General features: G+C 33.2%; 1 protein-coding gene across 1 annotated transcript in view; it reads left to right on the top strand.

Moving 5' to 3' along the window:
* The window catches only part of LOC132544158 (uncharacterized), an 82308-nt gene continuing 61344 nt past the window's right edge, over positions 1–20964 (top strand). The window contains exons 1-6 of the mRNA XM_060207731.1: positions 1–1709; positions 2232–2329; positions 4249–4332; positions 10632–10946; positions 12225–12334; positions 13642–13687. Of these exons, the coding sequence (XP_060063714.1) occupies positions 1–1709; positions 2232–2329; positions 4249–4332; positions 10632–10946; positions 12225–12334; positions 13642–13687 (2362 nt within the window). The remainder of the gene's footprint in view (positions 1710–2231; positions 2330–4248; positions 4333–10631; positions 10947–12224; positions 12335–13641; positions 13688–20964) is intronic.

Genomic DNA, 20964 nt, shown 5'->3' on the forward strand with positions numbered 1-20964 from the left:
ATGTCTGACCAGGAAGAAGAAGTGACAATGTCAGTACCTAAGAACCCTCAAGACAGTTACGATCCAGATACAGATGGAGCATGTGGGGGAGGCGAGCCTTTCCGGTCTTTATCACCTGGTAGTAACTCTGTGGATAACTTAAGTATGGAGGTTCAATTCGAGGAAGAGAGTTCTAGGCATCCCAGTGAAATTAGTTCTTTGTCTTATCAGAATCTGTTGGAGGATGGAGAAGGTACTGGTCAAATATTGTCTCGGCATGAAAGTGAGGACAGCAATGATTCATTTCCACCTGATTATAGTGACAATTATACCAGTGAAAATGTTAGTCGTGGTCAAACACTTGCTGATCTTCCTTCAGAAATTAATGTCAAGTACAGAGAAAAGTTTAGTATGGGGACTTCAGAAAGGACTGGTGATCTTAAGTTAGGTAATAATTTTAAAGTTGGGGAAAGAAATGAAATTGTTATGAATAAAATGCCAATTATTGACAGTCGAGATATGATGGAGGAAATTGATTTGGAATCGAAAGATATAGTGAGTATGCACAAAGTTGATGTAGAAGAAGTTCCAATAAGAGAAAGAGTGAAAAAACGCAACAGTCTAGAAATCAGAAACAATATACCTGTGGTAGGTGAGATAAAAAGTTATGATAAAGATTTAGATCCACATACTTATTCCTCTCAAGGCGCCAAACCAAAAATACGTAAACAGTCACCAGGGTTAGCGTGCCGTGTTGGCGATGGGTCTGGGGGGAGTGGCAGTGACAGAGAGGGGTCTAGCTCTGATCGGGAACTAGAACGGCCGGTGAAAAAGGCAAATTTACAACCTCTAGGAAATGCCCTGCATCCACATTCCAATGCATGTCCAGTGCATACAAGTGATACTAAGGTTAAAGATATTGACATGATGAATGTGGTGGTAAACCCAGCTAGTAGCGTAAGATCTGTCATAGAGGAAATGTCTAATGGCTCGTCAGGACAGACCGGACCAGATGTAGAAAATGAATATGATTATGTTAAATATGCTCGCATACAAGATGGAGATTCATACGTAGGAATGCGACTGGCTTATTCAAGTACTGATGAAGGGATGAAAAGAAATAGTTTAGAAGTGAATGGATTTAGTAATAATTCTATAATTGATATATCACGTGAAGGGTCACCAGAGAAATCTTTAGTTCTGCATAAATTGGATTTCTCCTCTCAGAACGTTCTGCAAAAAGTAAATGAGGACACTCTCACAGAGATTCCATTGAATACTGTGGAGAGCATTCATGGAGAAGACAAGCAGGCATTTTCTCTGTCACCCGAGACAACAGAGTGTGATAGTGTTGAAGTAGAGAGTGTGACATCAGATGGCGATAAATCCAACCTAGGCATGCCATTGGTCGAAGATGGGCTATCTAGTAGTCAGGCAAGTGACAACGAGGATTACGTTTCACCTAATCAGGTACCAAAGTCTCCAACTGCTATGCTGAGGCAAAAACAAAAGTCTGACATCGAACAGGAAATGTTAACAACTCCAAAAGAGGATTCAAAGCACAAACAGCTGGATGCAGAAGCTATCATGGAGGATTTGAAGGCAAAGAGGGAAGCTCTTGATCTGGCTATCCATGACATTAAATCAGCCATACAAAATAGTAAAGGCATTGCCCTCAAATCACCCTTCAAAGAAAACGCCCAGGAAGAAGAGCCAGTCTGGGTCATGAGGTACAATCATATGTGTAGGCTGCTTAGCTGATGTATGAAAAATTTTGTCTACTGTTAATCATGTATTTCAAGAGTATTTATCAGGTATTTTGATGAGATTGGCAGGGACGTTCTATGGAAGAACCAAAAATGGGAATTTAAAGATATTTATCTGAAGTCTAATTGCATATATGTTTCAATATGTCTTTGTGATTGATTTTTAAAAAAATCAATTAGCATTTCATTACCAGTTAATATATTCATCTCGTTTATAATGCACATTTGTTTAGAAACTTCCATTATTTTGTTTAGCTGTACCTTATATTTAGTAAATGAAATAACATTTCTCCTTGGTTTGAGACCCTGACCAATTCTACATTTTAACAGCCATAGATGAATCAGTTTACTACACAAAACGATATTTTTAGCTTGCACATTGTAAAATATTTTAAGTATAATGAAAATTATGAAAAACACTTTGTAACTAATGATTTTTTAAAATTGATATTGAAGTTTTCTTTACAATATGTTGGGATTTTTCAGAGAGGGTGCTAACACAGAAACAAAGCCACAGAGTCAGAGACATGAAGGTGTTGGATTGAGTCCCTGTACTGATTATAGTCGCAAGGAACAAGACAATGGTAATTTTCTAACAGTTTGGAATAGTGGGTTTGATATATGATTAAGTTTCTATAAGTACATAGCCAAGTATCCCAACAATTAACTGTCATTGAAGCATTCAGGCTATGGCTTCTTGTAGCATGATATTATGCTTAGCAGTCCAACCTCTTACTCCATGGAATGGCAAATAGGATTTGTATGTATAGAGTAATATCTTATCTTCAAGCAGCTATTTGATCAAACTTCACATACTACACTACTTATAAAGGACAATAAAAACTGGGTTTTTTGAGGTTGCAGGGCCAAGTTCAAGGTCTATGTCCTTTATAAGAGCATTCAAGTTACTTAATTTCTGGAGGATTCTAGGGTTAATGTCATAGTTAATGTTTTTAGAAAATCTTGTCAATGCTGGCTATCTTATTTATTGCTCTTAAGTCAAGGTTGAACCACAAGGGGATTTGTATCATTTGCCATGCCATGTCAATATTAGGTCTTTAATCTCTCACTGCAGATTTTGGTGTCCCCAATTAAAAATTCAACAAAGATTTTGGTGTACCCAATTTAAAATCTCAGAACTGGTTTTTGTGTTTCCAAATGAAACTCGCATCAGAGGTTTTTGTGTCCCCAGTTAAAACTCACAGAATCAGTGTCCCCAATTAAAACTTACAACACAGGTTTTTGTGTCCTCAATATTGGAAAAATGTTATTTAAGTGGCAGTTTTACTATAGCTACATGGACAGTCATTGCTTGTTTGAGTCAATTGTACTGGGGTATGAAATAAAATCCAAAAAGAAATTTGAACAAATCCCACTTGAAAGATACATAATTTAAATAAAAAATGAGCTGTGTTATCAATGCAATATAAACTTGTAGAGGTGTGATGAAGTATGTATCTATGTGTGCTCCTGATCATTTGATTTCCATGATACCCAATTTGTGTTTTGTTTTTTTTATACTTACCTGTAATTCCTTTCTGCCATTATGAAAATATCCTCTAAGATTGTAGATATACATGAAGGGGTCTTGCAATTTAAAGTACCCATGTCGCTTATACTCGGATACTGTAACAAAATGAAAATTTTCTTTTCAGCAAACATTCTTTATCATGTTTCAAATTTCATTATCAGTAATTATCAAGACTACAATACTGCAGTTAGGTACACATAAATAAGTTTGAAAAGTGTCATTCTATAAATAGAGATAATAAATTTACTGTACATTAAACTTCACCAAAAAAATAGACCACAGGTGTACATTTACAATTTTAGTCATTTTGTCATATATGGAAGTTTTTTTTTTACAAAATGATTTACTTTTCATTTCGTTTTGTTTTCATATATATGTTATATGGAAACTTTGTTTGAATTTTATTACAATATTAGTTATTGACGTTAATATGTGCAATTGTGTGTATTTGCATAATCATTCTGTAATTGTGCTATTGTGTATTTTATGTAATAACCATGCTTTATACATGTGCGCAGATCTACATAGGTTTAAATTTGGAAAGAAATTGAAATTCTCAACATCTGTAATAATTCTCTAGTAATTAAAAGTTTGATTACAAAGACCAAACTAAAGTAAAGTACAAATGTTGAAACTAGCCACAGAATTATCAATACAACTATGAGCATTTGGTGGAAAAATTGGCAAAACACACATATGTTTGTTTAAGAATAAAACCATGGAAAAATATTGATGCAACTTCTCTTTTCATTTGGAAAACTAGATATATGGATAATATATGTCAATCTATAGGGAAAACATGTTCTGGTCTAATAGACAATTATTGCCACTGCTGTTTAAAGAATGTGCTTCAACAACATGTATAATTACTTGTATTTGAATGCCTATATTGTATGTTATCATTCTTTTTTATGTTTGTTATTTTTCCTTGCTTTTTTTCTTGAGATTGGATGTAAATTCATTTATTTCCAGTTTACCAAATGGAAAATGAAAAAGACCGATTACTGGAGAACCAATATAGTAGAAATGAAGGGAAATCATACCAACCTCCTAGGGGTAAGTTAGAGGATCTGTATAGTAGTGTCCAGTAGAGCTTTATGTAGGACAATATCCAGTAGTTTGATTTAAGAAAGAATTCGTTTAACAGTTAGTGACCAACAGGGATTAAACAGAGACTAAATGATGTTTTATGCCAGATGAATTTCCATAACTGTGTTAAGAAAAAGAACCGCAAACACAAAGGAATTTATTTCGATTTAAATGACTGTGTGGAAGAAAAAGAAATTAAGGAACAACTGTATACAGTGGAAACCACTTTATCTCACGTCGATTATTATCACCAATTTATTCCCTATATATGCTTTGTAATCGGATATCTGATAATGTCACTGGTGAAGTTCAGCTTGGTCCAGGGAAGTCTGGTGCATTTGGTTTTTAATTGGCTAGCATATAGATTATTTTAAAACCTTACCACGATGGTCAATGCCATGTGTGAGTTGGCAACATCCTACTAAGATTCCCGACATGCTGCCGAAACTTCAACAAAAAATATTATTGTTTCTCAAAAGACCTGATGAAATATACTCAAACATGAACTGTAATTTATGATAGATTGTGTTTGTTTGCTTCTATTTACAATGACCTATGGGACACCAAACCGCAGCAGGTCAATGAAGACCTTATATATATGTGAACACATTTTGGATACAAAGCTTAAGATGGATGCTAGAATAACTAATTCAAACTTTAAGTTTCTCAAAATGAAGTAAGAATTTGACGAATATAGAAAATTCTCATTCTCCATTTAAGTCTTTGCTGATATCGTAACCATCTTCCCCAAAAGATTTGCCCATGATACATTGTAAGGAATGAAGATTGAAAATCCATTTGGTCATATCAGAATGTCAACATTGTTATCTTTCTTTAAATATTAAAATTACAGATTGCTTAAAATATCGTGAGCACTGGTAAGGTGACCATATCATGCTTCATGACATCTGATTGGCCATTAAAAATAACCACTAATATATTAAACGTGGCATATTATTGAAGGTGAACAGTTCATTACTGTCAGCTGTTTTTATGAGCAATGTGATCCTCTGAACATGGTGTTGCAGAGATACACAGTATATATATGTATCAACTGATGGCCTTTTATGAAGCTGACACAGTCATGGATAAATGAATTATGCAGCATAATGTCTGCTAATGACATGGTAGTGTCACATACAAAGTTCACCACATGTAAACTGTGAATATGACATGATCTTTCCTGATGATTCATGATAGCAGGTTAGATATTTCAAAGAATAAACAAACAAAAATTCGGAAAATCACTGTGCATACAGGAAAAACAAAGCAGATAACAAATTTTGGTCTCCAAACCATTTCTCTCAGTTGGTGCATCAGAAAGTTAATTTCAGGGTTTAGGTGTCCACAAAAACGTGTCAACTGTTAATGTCACATTCTGTTTAATATCCAGTTTCCCCCTGGCAAATAGAACATGATGTTAATCAGGTTCCACTGTACTACTATCCACAGAATTTTTGAAAACATGGCATTTGCCAGAATGACTACTATTAAGATCAAACTGTTAACAGCACAGAATTACACAGTTTCTTGAAGTTTATTTTTTGTTTAAAGAAAATAAAACACATTTGGGCATGTCATGATTATCATAAAGCATTAAAATAAACCATATAGAAAACATCAGAAAGTTAGGTAGTAATGGGTTGATATGAATTTTGTATTAGGATTGTTTTCCTTGGTGTGTGTATACATTTACAACATGGATCCCTTATTAATACAGAAACTTTTGATTATATCAAGAAACAGTGAAAAATGTCATTGTACCAGGATACAATTACTGTGCTAAAAACTAAACCTCATCTATATAGGTAACTTTACTCAAAATAAATCTCATCTATATAGGTAACTGTACTCAAAATAAATCTCATCTATATAGGTAACTGTACTCAAAATAAATCTCATCTATATAGGTAACTGTACTCCAAATAAATAATATAGGTAACTGTACTCAAAATAAACCTCATCTATATAGGTAACTGTACTCAAAATAAACCTCATCTATATAGGTAACTGTACTCAAAATAAACCTCATCTATATAGGTAACTGTACTCCAAATAAACCTCAGCTTTATAGGTAACTGTACTCAAAATAAATCTCATCTATATAGGTAACTACAGAAAATAAATCTCATCTATATAGGTAACTACTCAAAATAAACCTCATCTTTATAGGTACCTGTACTCAAAATAAATCTCATCTATATAGGTAACTGTACTCCAAATAAATCTCATCTATATGAATTACTGTGCTAAAGAATAAATATTGTCTATATAAAATAACGGTAACAAATGATAAATTTCATCAATAAATTTTGATGTTATGGATCCTCCTTACATAGGTTCTTTATTACATAATTAAACTCAATGTAAGATGACAGTGAAGAGGTTCTTTATTACATAATTAAACTCAATGTAAGATGACAGTGAAGAGGTTCTTTATTACATAATAAACTCAGTGTAAGATGACAGTGAAGAGGTTCTTTATTACATAATAAACTCAGTGTAAAACAGTGAAGAGGTTCTTTATTACATAATAAACTCAGTGTAAGATGACAGTGAAGAGGTTCTTTATTACATAATAAACTCAGTGTAAGATGACAGTGAAGAGGTTCTTTATTACATAATAAACTCAATGTAAGATGACAGTGAAGAGGTTCTTTATTACATAATTAAACTCAGTGTAAGATGACAGTGAAGAGGTTCTTTATTACATAATAAACTCAGTGTAAGATGACAGTGAAGAGGTTCTTTATTACATAATAAACTCAGTGTAAGATGACAGTGAAGAGGTTCTTTATTACATAATAAACTCAATGTAAGATGACAGTGAAGAGGTTCTTTATTACATAATAAACTCAATGTAAGATGACAGTGAAGAGGTTCTTTATTACATAATAAACTCAGTGTAAGATGACAGTGAAGAGGTTCTTTATTACATTAAACTCAGTGTAAGATGACAGTGAAGAGGTTCATAATAATAAACTCAGTGTAAGATGACAGTGAAGAGGTTCTTTATTACATAATAAACTCAGTGTAAGATGACAGTGAAGAGGTTCTTTATTACATAATAAACTCAATGTAAGATGACAGTGAAGAGGTTCTTTATTACATAATAAACTCAGTGTAAGATGACAGTGAAGAGGTTCTTTATTACATAATTAAACTCAATGTAAGATGACAGTGAAGAGGTTCTTTATTACATAATAAACTCAGTGTAAGATGACAGTGAAGAGGTTCTTTATTACATAATAAACTCAGTGTAAGATGACAGTGAAGAGGTTCTTTATTACATAATAAACTCAGTGTAAGATGACAGTGAAGAGGTTCTTTATTACATAATAAACTCAGTGTAAGATGACAGTGAAGAGGTTCTTTATTACATAATAAACTCAGTGTAAGATGACAGTGAAGAGGTTCTTTATTACATAATAAACTCAGTGTAAGATGACAGTGCAGAGTGTAATAAAGCTCAGTGTAAGATGACAGTGCAGAGTGTAATAAAGCTCAGTGTAAGATGACAGTGCAGAGTGTAATAAAGCTCAGTGTAAGATGACAGTGCAGAGTGTAATAAAGCTCAGTGTAAGCTGACTTTTCCCAATATTTCTGTACATTTATCCTTAGTAAACATACTGATTACATTTTCTATGTACTTAAACACTGTAACGTCAGGCTTAATCTGGTTAGACGTGAGGATTTAAAAAAATAATGAAAAATTCATCACTTTTGCTCCTTCATTTTGCATGTTAGAAAGCATGGAACATGTTTCAGAGTTTTTTCCTTATAATAGACAGGAAGACCTTAGATTTTGCATGGGAGAAAAGAGGATGGAGCTAGAAAATTGTGTGCTAGGTTTAATTTGAGCTGTAGAGCATAGAATATTTTGTGAACTTAAGCTCTAATCAGATTTATCTTGTGTGTCTTGATTAATTGCTGAAGGATGCAACATCTGATTGTCATGTAATTACCTTTGTGCATGTGGATAGTGGTTTTGTTTAGTGAGAACACCATTTTCAATGTTGAACATGTTGAAGTCTTTCTCTGCATCTGAGATATAATGCATACATTGTACATGTATATATGTCTCTGATAGACCTTTATAATCCATTCAATTGATCAAGGAATCAGACTACTGAGATTGTATAGCAATGGGCTGAAAAGAATGGTTGGTTGTTGAACAGATTTTGTAGTAATAAATGTTTACATGTAAATGTGGTACCTGGTAGTGCTGTATGTCTGTGTACTGGATTTCTAGGAAGGACATTGTTGCACTGTTGCTGTACCTTTGACACATCCTTTCTGGATGTTGTCCTGATGTATTTTGTAATCTTATGTGTATTTTTTAGCTGTTTTCTTGTAATGATTTTTCCTGACACAAACCAGATGATACTTCTGAAGTATATGTATCAGCATGATAAAAGTCTTTTTGATTGTGACATCCAGCAGATGAACATGTGACAAAAACTTAGAAACATGTGTTAAGTTCCCCACATGCCTAGGTCTTACTGGTAAATACCCTATCACTTTTCATTTCAAAATTATAAATAATTGATCACCATTATTAGCATGGTGGTCACAAGTTAAATGAGATTGTTGTTGAAATTGTTGTTGAAATAAAAGAATAATGATTTAAATGTAAAATCTTTTAATAACACATTTTAAGGATATCATATTCTATAATGTTATAAATACCCAACTTGTCCTGTCTTTAATCAAACTGATCACTCTTGATACATTTCTTAAGAGATTTTGATCTCAGCTTTACACATATGTCAGCTATGACTTATCCTCAAAATCAAGGTCACTGCTGCTTTTTATAGAAAGTCATCATGCAATTTAGTGGCCTCATCGTAGTGACCTCTTTCATGATGGAACATTGATCAAGTGTTCGACGCAGGTAAACTATGACAGAACCGCTAATGGGTTGGTGTTTCAATGTCAAAAGGTCAAAGTCACTGTTACTTACTACACTTATTTGTAGAAAATTAACAACCTCTATGATGATTATGATCAAACAGTATGATGAGTACACTAACAATAAGTGTCAAGGTCACCATTACAATTTATAGAAATGTTCTTAACAGTGATAAAATTTGCGTAGAAGTGGGTCATTCATGCCTTGAAATTTTGTTCTTTTTTGTTTTTAACCACATTGGAAAGAAATACAATTGAATTTGAATTAATTTGTAAGTGGGACCAAAGCTTACTGTAATATCACAAATTTTTGTGATTAAGTGTTAAAATTAGTAGAATTTGATTCGTTTTGCTGTATTTATCAATAAAATCAAATTTCCACAGAACAGCAATATTTTGATAAAAGTATTTGGGCCAAACTTTTTTTTTTAATCTGGATACAACCATATTGTCACATGTTTTAAAATATGGATGTTTTCATTAAAAGTAAGAGTCCAGGACTTGTGTGGTGGAAAAATATCCTCTGTGAACTGGCAATGGTATATCAGTTTGATGTGACTAAAAATCTAAAAATTGAAGCAAAAGGCAATTTTCAACTACAGCATGTTTGTATGAGTTGTGTCTATTTTATATGTGATTTATTTAGATTTGATTTCAAATTTGCAGCCAGTTTTGAGTTCAGTATTTTGTTAGTCACTAGGCTATGTACCAAGGCAGTTTATCAGTGAATGTTCACCCGTCCTGCTCTACACAGAATGGAAGAGGATTTCAAATCCATCCTGTTTGAAAACTTTCAGTATTATTTTTTTTAATTTTCAGATCAAAAAAAAAAAAGGGGGAAGAAAAAAGAAAGAAAAAACTCCAAAAAATGAAATCTCCTTTTAATGATATAAAGTTTAAATCAATTATGTACACAAATTGTCTGATTTTAGAAATGTACTATGATATTATTTGGTGATCAGATTATGAAATTTAACATAAAATACATCTGTTATATATATATATATATATATTAATGTCTGAATTTCAGGTTTTCTGGAGAAACATGCGTTTTCAAACTTCTTTGCATCTTTTTAGAATTTTAATATTTAGGTACAGACTTATTTTATTTACCTGATCTTGAAGAAAATCTTCCTTCTTGGAAATTATTCTTAAAGATTTGAGTCATGTTTTGTGTTTAAATGTCTCTTATAGCAAAGTTTTTTTCTATTTTAAAAATAATTTATGTGTCCCTTTCATTCTGTGTAGAAATTTGTTTTTGTATGAAAATTTCAGTTTTTTTGCATCATCAGTTTTTTTTTAGTATGTGAAGAATTGGCATGATGAAAACACATTGCATGCTTCTTGTCTTATAGGGTATGATTCCGATGACGAGGATGATAGCGACGTTAAGTATACACGCCGGATCCTGGGTAAAAAGTATGCTTCCTTACCTAAGGACGATTCATTTGATCAACATCCTACACATAAACTTCCATCCCTGAATGGGTCAAACCATGATCTCAGTGTTCATGGAAATGGTAGGAACTCGCATAGTAGTTCAGATTCGTATTCATTCAAAAAAGCTTATCGTGTGAGTACAGGGTCACTGGGGTCGGACTCGGAGGATGTGGGCAGTGAAACAGAGGCGCCCTCTAAGGCATCCTACCTGAAAACCAAGACAGCAGGAGGTACACAGAATATCTATTGTATTATGTGTTTGTACTCTCTCCTTCTACACTAATGTATATCAGATCTCATTTCACACTTCCTTAACTCATCATAAGTGTATCCCACCACACTCCTCCCCCATCCTTTCATCACATCTCAAGACTTTCCCCCTATACCCAGCACACCTGTATATTTCACCTAATCACCCTTCAACACTGATATATCTTTTCCCCCTTCAACACTGATATATCTTTTTCCCAAAATACACATACCCTCCAACAGGTCTTTAAATTTCATCACTGTTCCCCTCCCCCCCTTCCCCCCCAAATAATACATATTTTACCTAGGGGACACTTGAAAACTTGTATGAATCTCAAAAGTTCTTTACTCCAGCTTTTAAAACCTATTCCTACCTTCAAAATCCTATATCCTGATCATTATTATTTTGTATAAACCCTTATCTGCCTTCAATAGCCACCTAAGCCATCTTCAAATACCTTTACCTTACTTCAAAGGGTTAGACACTGCGGTAAGGTAAGCCTATTTCACCTAAAATATCCTATACCAGCCTTGACAAAGTGTACATTAAAATTTCATTGATGATCTGTCATCATTTTATTTTATTTTGAAGATCAAATTTTTAAAGTCGATATGACCCTCATCCCCACCCCACCTCATCCCCTTACCCCCCAACCCCCTTCCAAACCAGGAGTTATGTACGTTTATGAGAATTGTTGGTAACCTTCTGATCACATGACACAACATTACATGACCTCTCACATGACTTTACATGACCTCACTTTTGTTGCCTCACTTACAGTGCATGTATGTGTATGGTCTGTGTATGCAAAGGTGTATGTATGTATGTATGGGCTGTGAATGAACATGTACTTTATAGTACTCTACTACTTTTTGCCCATCTTCTTTATGTTTGTGTATATTGTATGTCAAATGTACTTTCAGTCTTTTCTTAATATTTTGCATCTTGTTGCAATTTAACTTTGCCATATGGAAGTACTGTGTAGCATTTCGAGTATTTTGTACAAATATTATTTAATTTGTAGTTTTGAATGATTTTCATTGATAATTTTTGTGGATGTTAAAAAACAATTTGTCTCTCAGAAAATATTCTTTCTTTGAATGCCGGTGTGAATGCTGTTAAAAGCTTAGAACATATTTCGTGCATAATACTTTTATCTGCATTTTGTTGTTTATGAACCTTCAGGTAAAACCACCTTTTTAATACATAGACTCATTCAATACCTATAGAGGACACTATGATTTTGCTGTCTTTCCAGACTTTGACACGGATGAAGAGACTGACATCTTGCTGCAGAAACAGTACCAGAAGGACCAGTATGTAGATATACCAGAATTAAGCCAACCACCTGTTAACCGGAGTGCTCAGGTGAGCTTTTAGGGACTTCAGAATAGATCACAAGTCAGAGCTTCCTGTCAGGCTTTTTAGATAGAGGTCACATTTAAATATGGCTGCCTGTAAATTACCCAGGGAGCACCTAAAGGCAAACTACAGATTCTGTTTGGGAGGCAGTATAGGGATCAGATTTTAATAAATGAGCTTACCCAGGGACTACCAAATGTTTACTGAGAGCTCCTGTAGGAGAATCAATAGAGAGATCAAATTCAAATAAATGGGCTTAGCCAGGGACTACCAAAGGCTTACTGAGAGCTTCTGTAAGAGAATCAATAGAGAGATCAAATTCAAATAAATGGGCTTACCCAGGGACTACCAAAGGCTTACAGAGAACTTCTGTAGGAGAATCCATAGAGAGATCACATTTAAATAAACTGGGTTCAAATATATGTAAATAAGCTTATCTGGGGAACCCCCTGTAGGCCAAGCAGAGCTTCTGTATAGGACTTCATATAAGGATCACATTTAGATATACAGGTTCCACATGGCTGTCAGTAAATGGGCTTATCCGAGGACCACCTTAAGGTTAATAGAGCTCCAGTTTGGGAGTTAATATGGACAATGCATTTAAAAATACAGGGTTTACATAGCTGCCAGTAGATTGTGTTACCCAGAGACTGCCTAAAGACTTATCCAGAGACTGCCTAAAGACTTACTCAGAGACTGCCTAAAGACTTACCCAGAGACTGCCTAAAGACTTACCCAGAGACTGCCTAAAGACTAATTAGAGCTTCTGTATGGGGGTTGATATGGAGATCACATTTAGATATACAGGATTCACTGCATGATATACATGTGTTAGGTTTGTTTGTTTTCTAGTTAGTTTATTGCCCTATCTACAGCCAAGGTCATTTTGAGGTCAGACCTCCTTACAGTTGGCAGCTGTCTCACTGAACACCATCCAGAAGACCCATCACATGCTGCTCAAAGCAATTTATATAAATTAAAAATCAATATGCTTTTCTCAAGGACACAACCAGGATTTCACAGGACACCTTTTGTCTCAATTAATGAGAAATACAAACCTTGCCTGGTAGATATTAAGGAACATAGATCATCACCTGTTGTTGCCATGTCTTATGCTTTTCCAAACTGAGTTGCAATGGCCCCAAATATTTTCAATTCTTCATATGAGTGCTTTTAAATCATAGATATACCAGTACATTAGATAGAGGTTTCAACAAAATGCTTGGTGGATTTAACTTTTAAAATGTTGGAGTTGTGGGAGGATTGAAAAATGGTGAAGCTATGTTTTCAGTTTTGTTTGTTTCATGTTTCAGGCGGAGAAGCGGCGTTCTCGTGCCAAAGAAGGTGAGAAGGAGTCATGTAAGATATCAAATTTTATTCGTTTTTTGAATTTTTTATTCCTGGATGTGGCACAAGCTGGTTCTACGGTCATTCCATGTGTTGTGCTATTTTGCATTACACCTGCGTAGGTGAGTAGGAAAACCTTAAGTATAGATAAGTTTTGGGCTAAGTGCTTAAAGTTGTGTGAAAAGTTTTGGAGAAATGGCGTAATGGTTTCGGGCTTAACAGTAATTGGATGGCAATTTCTTGATATCATTATTGTACTGGACATAATGGTTGTTTACCGGGCTTATGATTAGTGGTTCTGTAGATATTTGGCTGAGGGTTTATTTTATGTAAAAAATTTGTAGCAAACTAGCATTTTCACTTACTGGTCAAACTTGGAAGGGGTGAGGGGGAAAAAAGAAAAGCTGCAGCATTTCAACCAGATGATGTAACATGAAATAACTTTTGACTTTTGTTTTATCCAAAAAAAAATTCTAGGTAAGTTTCCAAGTTTTAAACAAGAATTTCATGATACAAAGGAACATATTTGTTTCCTTTCTATGATTTTTGGCTAAATAAGTGAAAAAGTGGTGACGGTTTTAATGCTCACCTGGTTTTAGTCATTGCACAGTTTAGTGTATAGCATGACTCCTATGTATATCTGTTCTCAACCCTCGCACCCCTTCGCAGGGTACAATTTACAGACTACATACTTATTTTATTGTAGACATTATGGTATGGAAGCTTCAGTGTCTCCTCCCAAAACACATTACCTATATACAAATACTGTATTGTGGCAACAGGCTGTCCTCATATTACGTTCCATTGATAATAGAGTTTTGTTTTCAGTTCAATTGTGAATTATTTATTTTGATCTAAGGCCAAAATATTCCAATATTTTGATATGTACTTTTGAATTTTGTTGGCATTTTATGCAGTAAGACTGGTGAAATGAAATCTGGGTCAAACATATTATTTTGATGACATCCTGAATACAATGTAGGTATGGGTCTGGTTATTAACTAATATCAATGTCAAATTACTCTGTCTCTTTAAGTACTGAACTCATTTAAGACACTGGTATCAGCTATATTATCGTAGCAAGGCTCAACTAAATATAAATAAAAAGCAGGTGATTTAAGAATGTTAGAAAAAGAAATATAAGAAAAAAGTGACATGATAGGTTCTGATTTAAAATTCCTAGGAACATGAGTAAGATCAGTTTTTGTCATGTTCTGAGTGTTTGTTTCAGAAAGTCTGATATACCAGGTATACCTTTAAGGTCACAACTAGTTTATTGTGTTTTTGATCTTAAAAAACATTGATTCTACAAAAACCATGTGTAGCAGGAGTTATATCTGTCACTGCTGCTAAGACGGCAGATATTTTTCCACTGGTTTGATCAAACCCTCAAGCTACAGTTATTGTAAATGGTGGTTGATGACATTTTGTACTTTGGCTTCATTTTGATATGGGAATGTGTGATATTGTATCACATCTAGTTTATTTCATAATATTAGTATATAATAACCTACAATAAACATGTTGTGGCCTCATTCTTCATTAAATTTATTTAGCTTTAATATCTCTGATTATATAAGCAAAATCTTGGTAATATCTTTTATGAATCTAGAGAAGAAATAGAAAAAAAAACCTGAATCAAAATATGTTTTAAATTCAATAATTGTCTTTTGTTATCATGCCTCTGTCATTTTTTGCGTGGTGGTTGGAGATGGGGAGGAGGGCATTTAGCTTTACACATGTTGGTCACTTCCCATTCTGAATCCATGTCACATCTTGAGAACCTCTCAAGATGAATCATAGAACTAAGTTCTACACCTGATTATGTAACGGTGGCCATCAGTTGAGGTAAACAGGTCAAAGGTCACATTTGACAATTTCTGCAAAATCATCAAACAACCATAGACAAGCTTCAAATGAGAAAGATTAAATATGTGTGTCAAAAATACAATTTATTTCAATTATGATAATTTCAGTGTGTATGTATTTAACAATTTCTGCTTTCATTTACTGCTGTTTTAATGTTGACATATATTGTGTGTTTATTATTCCACAATTGATACTATTTTTATACTGTTTTCCTTCCCTGACAGCTGTAATTAACACTCAATTTTATAGCATTGATATTTATTTAAAATCTTGACCATTATTATTTATTACACTAACTACCATCTGTCATTAATGTTGTCTGTCAACCAGCATTTTGATTACAAACTAAATAAACAACAAAACTTTTTGAATATGAAACTGAGTAAATATTAAAGACAAAAATGATGAAAATTACATATGATAATTCATATTTCAACAAATATTGTTTGATCGAATTTCATGTATTGTTGAAATCAAAAAGCTGAACTAAGATAGATGGCGCTACAATTTTAACAAGTAGAACTGTTTCATTTATTTGCTTACCAATAATAAGTTTTCAGTATTGGCTTTGAGCACACTTTTATGTTGTAATTATCTTATTTTAGTGGAAAAGCTATGATATGAAGACTTCGTGTGTTTGTGGGACTTCAGTCCATTTGCACAGCACTGGTTTCAGTAGCAAAAATAATATTGATTGAAGGGTAGTAACTCTGCTTTCTTTATTTTTCTTAGATGATCAGGAGTTACTGCCCTTGTGTGTTCTTGTAAACTCAACAAAAATTTACAAGCATAGAAAATTGAAAAGAAATAAGCTGAATGTGAAGACAGAAATCATCATTATAAATTCTTGTTAAAAAGGATTCACATCATATAAATTTATGGTTTCTTCAATAGCAGGGTTGTTTTAAAGATAATTGCATACATATGAATTTGGAAAATGTATGATTAAAAAAAGAGATATTGGTACATTTATAATGAGCTATAACATTGATTTCTAACAAAATACTTTCCTACTGTTTTTCATGCCTCCTTTTGGAATCTTCTACTAACTTAACTAAAATATGCAATGATGGTAAGTTTACACTTGTGTAGTTTTGATTAAAGCTGCACATTTTTAAATGTTGTGTTGTTGATTGTCCTTTTAGTGATGAATTTAATTTGTAGTTGTTAAAACCAGATGAATTTTATTCATTTGTTATTTAGTTTTTTTTTTGTTTTTGTTAATTACTACAAAATTAACTTTTTTCAGCTTTATATTTGTGTTATGATTCATTGATTTTTTTTTTTTTTTTTGAAATTCAATCTGTCATTCTATTTTGTTACATGATGAAAACAGACAAAAACATTCCAGAAATGACATGCTTTTCCTTAGATCCTATGTATAATTCATATTAATTATCCAACTAAGGCAGTGCCTAAACATCAAACTGTAATGGTATATTATACATTTCACTAGTTTGGTCTTTGGTGTTTTGAACTTTTTAGTTGGTTGTTAAAAAAAAAATGAAAAAGAGATTCTATAATAGGTCTGAACATATCATTTTTGTGGTTCTTGATAGTAGATGATGTTTGAGGTCCCTGTAATATATCATTTTTGTGGTTCTTGATAGTAGATGATGTTTGAGGTCCCTGTAATATATCATTTTTGTGGTCCTTAATAGTAGATGATGATTGAGGTCCCTGTAATATATCATTTTTGTGGTCCATGATAGTAGATGATGTTTGAGGTCCCTGTAATATATCATTTTTGTGGTCCTGAGTAATATATCATTTTTGTGGTCCTTTATTTTAGCTGTTGAGTTTTTGGTCCCTGTAATATATCATTTTTGTGGTCCTTAATAGTAGATGATGATTTTAAGGTCCCTGTAATATATCATTTTTGTGGTCCTTGATAGTAGATGATGATTTTAAGGTCCCTGTAATATATCATTTTTGTGGTCCTTAATAGTAGATGATGATTGAGGTCCCTGTAATATATCATTTTTGTGGTCCTTGATAGTAGATGATGATTGAGGTCCCTGTAATATATCATTTTTGTGGTCCTTAATAGTAGATGATGATTGAGGTCCCTGTAATATATCATTTTTGTGGTCCTTGTTAGTAGATGATGTTTGAGGTCCCTGTAATATATCATTTTTGTGGTCCTTAATAGTAGATGATGATTGAGGTCCCTGTAATATATCATTTTTGTGGTCCTTGATAGTAGGTGATGATTGAGGTCCCTGTAATATATCATTTTTGTGGTCCATGATAGTAGATGATGTTTGAGGTCCCTGTAATATATCATTTTTGTGGTCCTTGATAGTAGATGATGATTGAGGTCCCTGTAATATATCATTTTTGTGGTCCTTGTTAGTAGATGATGATTGAGGTCCCTGTAATATATCATTTTTGTGGTCCTTAATAGTAGATGATGATTGAGGTCCCTGTAATATATCATTTTTGTGGTCCTTAATAGTAGATGATGATTTTAAGGTCCCTGTAATATATCATTTTTGTGGTCCTTGATAGTAGATGATGTTTGAGGTCCCTGTAATATATCATTTTTGTGGTCCTTGATAGTAGATGATGATTGAGGTCCCTGTAATATATCATTTTTGTGGTCCATTTTTGTGGTAATAGTAGATGATGATTGAGGTCCCTGTAATATATCATTTTTGTGGTCCTTAATAGTAGATGATGATTGAGGTCCCTGTAATATATCATTTTTGTGGTCCTTGTTAGTAGATGATGATTGAGGTCCCTGTAATATATCATTTTTGTGGTCCTTGATAGTAGATGATGTTTGAGGTCCCTGTAATATATCATTTTTGTGGTCCATGATAGTAGATGATGATTTTAAGGTCCCTGTAATATATCATTTTTGTGGTCCATGATAGTAGGTGATGATTGAGGTCCCTGTAATATATCATTTTTGTGGTCCTTGTTAGTAGGTGATGATTGAGGTCCCTGTAATATATCATTTTTGTGGTCCTTGATAGTAGATGATGATTGAGGTCCCTGTAATATATCATTTTTGTGGTCCTTGATAGTAGATGATGATTGAGGTCCCTGTAATATATCATTTTTGTGGTCCTTGATAGTAGGTGATGATTAAGGTCCCTGTAATATATCATTTTTGTGGTCCTTGATAGTAGATGATGTTTGAGGTCCCTGTAATATATCATTTTTGTGGTCCTTGATAGTAGGTGATGATTGAGGTCCCTGTAATATATCATTTTTGTGGTCCTTGATAGTAGATGATGTTTGAGGTCCCTGTAATATATCATTTTTGTGGTCCTTGTTAGTAGATGATGTTTGAGGTCCCTGTAATATATCATTTTTGTGGTCCTTGTTAGTAGATGATGTTTGAGGTCCCTGTAATATATCATTTTTGTGGTCCTTGATAGTAGATGATGTTTGAGGTCCCTGTAATATATCATTTTTGTGGTCCTTGATAGTAGGTGATGATTGAGGTCCCTGTAATATATCATTTTTGTGGTCCTTGATAGTAGATGATGATTGAGGTCCCTGTAATATATCATTTTTGTGGTCCTTGATAGTAGATGATGATTGAGGTCCCTGTAATATATCATTTTTGTGGTCCTTGATAGTAGATGATGATTGAGGTCCCTGTAATATTCTACATTTATTATGACTTTTTTGTATTTTCCTTAAGATGGGTAATCTGTAGCATGGAGACATCTGAGTAAAGTCATGGTGATTCAGAGTTGTTCTTATGAAAGTAATGTTAGTTTGTTATATTCATTTTTTTTCATTAATATAAACTTGTCTTACCAAAAGTGAAGAATACAGGATTCATTATGTCAGGAATATTTTGTTTGCTATGTCTTCTATAATGTATAAACATGGGATATTTAGAGTTAGGTTGGTCATGACTGTATGTATTCTGTGGTCACACTTAATTAGAATAAAGGATGCTCTGTGAATATGTTGTAGAAATATTGTAATACAAAATACAATATGTTTTGTGGTCTCCGTATGTAATTATAAAAACAATCAATGAAGTTCTTTGTACTTTATAACGATTTAATATAGCAGGTAGCTTGCTTCTTATATGAAGCTAAATGAACTGTTTTATAGTTAAGGAAATGTGTTAATTAAGTTATCAGGTAATTTTTTTTTTTTTCAGAAATTGACTTCATTTTAAAACCCTAGACATATATTTGATTGTAATGATTTTTAATGTGGGGAATGTTTAAATTGAAAAACATTTATACAATTTTTTTTCTAAATCATTGCAGTATAAAGTGTGATTTAAAACCCTGTTGTAGGATGTTGTGATAGGCCAGATAAGTAAATAGTAACTAATCCATTTGGTTGAGGTTTTTTGATATCAGTGGTGGTTTATTTTTCCCCCATGATTAGTTGTAACCTAAACCTAAGTTCTGTTTTCCATGATTCCTTGTCAATGTATGATAATATGATTATACTCAAAACCTTTATCCTACTTGATTGCTTTACGGAGTAGCACTGAAAGGAAACCTTTTCTCCTCTCTTGGATCAGATTAAAATCTTAAGATAAAATCGGTTTTGTCCTAAATAATTTGACCAACAGTAAGAAATTTAAATAAAACAAATCATGTTTCCTTGAAGACAGATTGCAATATGAGCTGGTTTAAACGAGCAGATATATAACATGTTACATTTGTTACAGTACAGGTGTATATATTTACTTATATGAGAAAATATACTCAATTTTCAATTATTTGTCATTTGAAATTTTTCGTAGTACAAATTGGTATCTGCCTTATCTGGCTTGCCAGTTTTGTGAAAAGGAAGTATGGAAATGGCAATACTAACACTGTAATCTAAACTAATCAGATCATATTATATTAATAATCATTACATTTTAAATATTATCTTCCCCTTCATCCCCACCCCTCCAACCTCCCTTGTAAAAAAGAACCCCAAATATGATTTGTTCAGAAGCTAATGACAAAAAACCTCGGTGATAATAATGACTACTTTTGGTACTTTTTGTTTCACTGTTAAAAAACATCTCAGGTTCTCATAATTTTAATAACACCTTATAATCATTTACATTTGCCTGACATATCATCACATCTAATGCTATTAGACAAAACTTGTGATTGGTCAAATTAAGTTAGTAATGTCATTGAGTACCAGCCAATGTGACCCAGATTAAGATGTCTTACAGACGCTGACAGTGCTTGTAAGAAAGAGAGCAAAAACTGTTTATACCATTGTCCCTTGCTACAGATATTTCACAGAGACAGACCAAATAGCGACCTGACATACCTTGTTGTCTGGGATACTGTCATCTATCCTACCGACTATTTATTGATCCATGTATGTATATATAGAAAACCCTGTGACAGGAAATCAGCATCAATGATGTATTGCCCTGTGGATACAAATTCTAAAATAAGAATGTGAATAAAGTGGGAAATATAAAT

Source organism: Ylistrum balloti, unplaced genomic scaffold, assembly GCF_031769215.1.
Source record: "Ylistrum balloti isolate Yb309-2 unplaced genomic scaffold, AGI_CSIRO_Ybal_v1 Utg369782, whole genome shotgun sequence".
Taxonomy (NCBI): domain Eukaryota; kingdom Metazoa; phylum Mollusca; class Bivalvia; order Pectinida; family Pectinidae; genus Ylistrum; species Ylistrum balloti.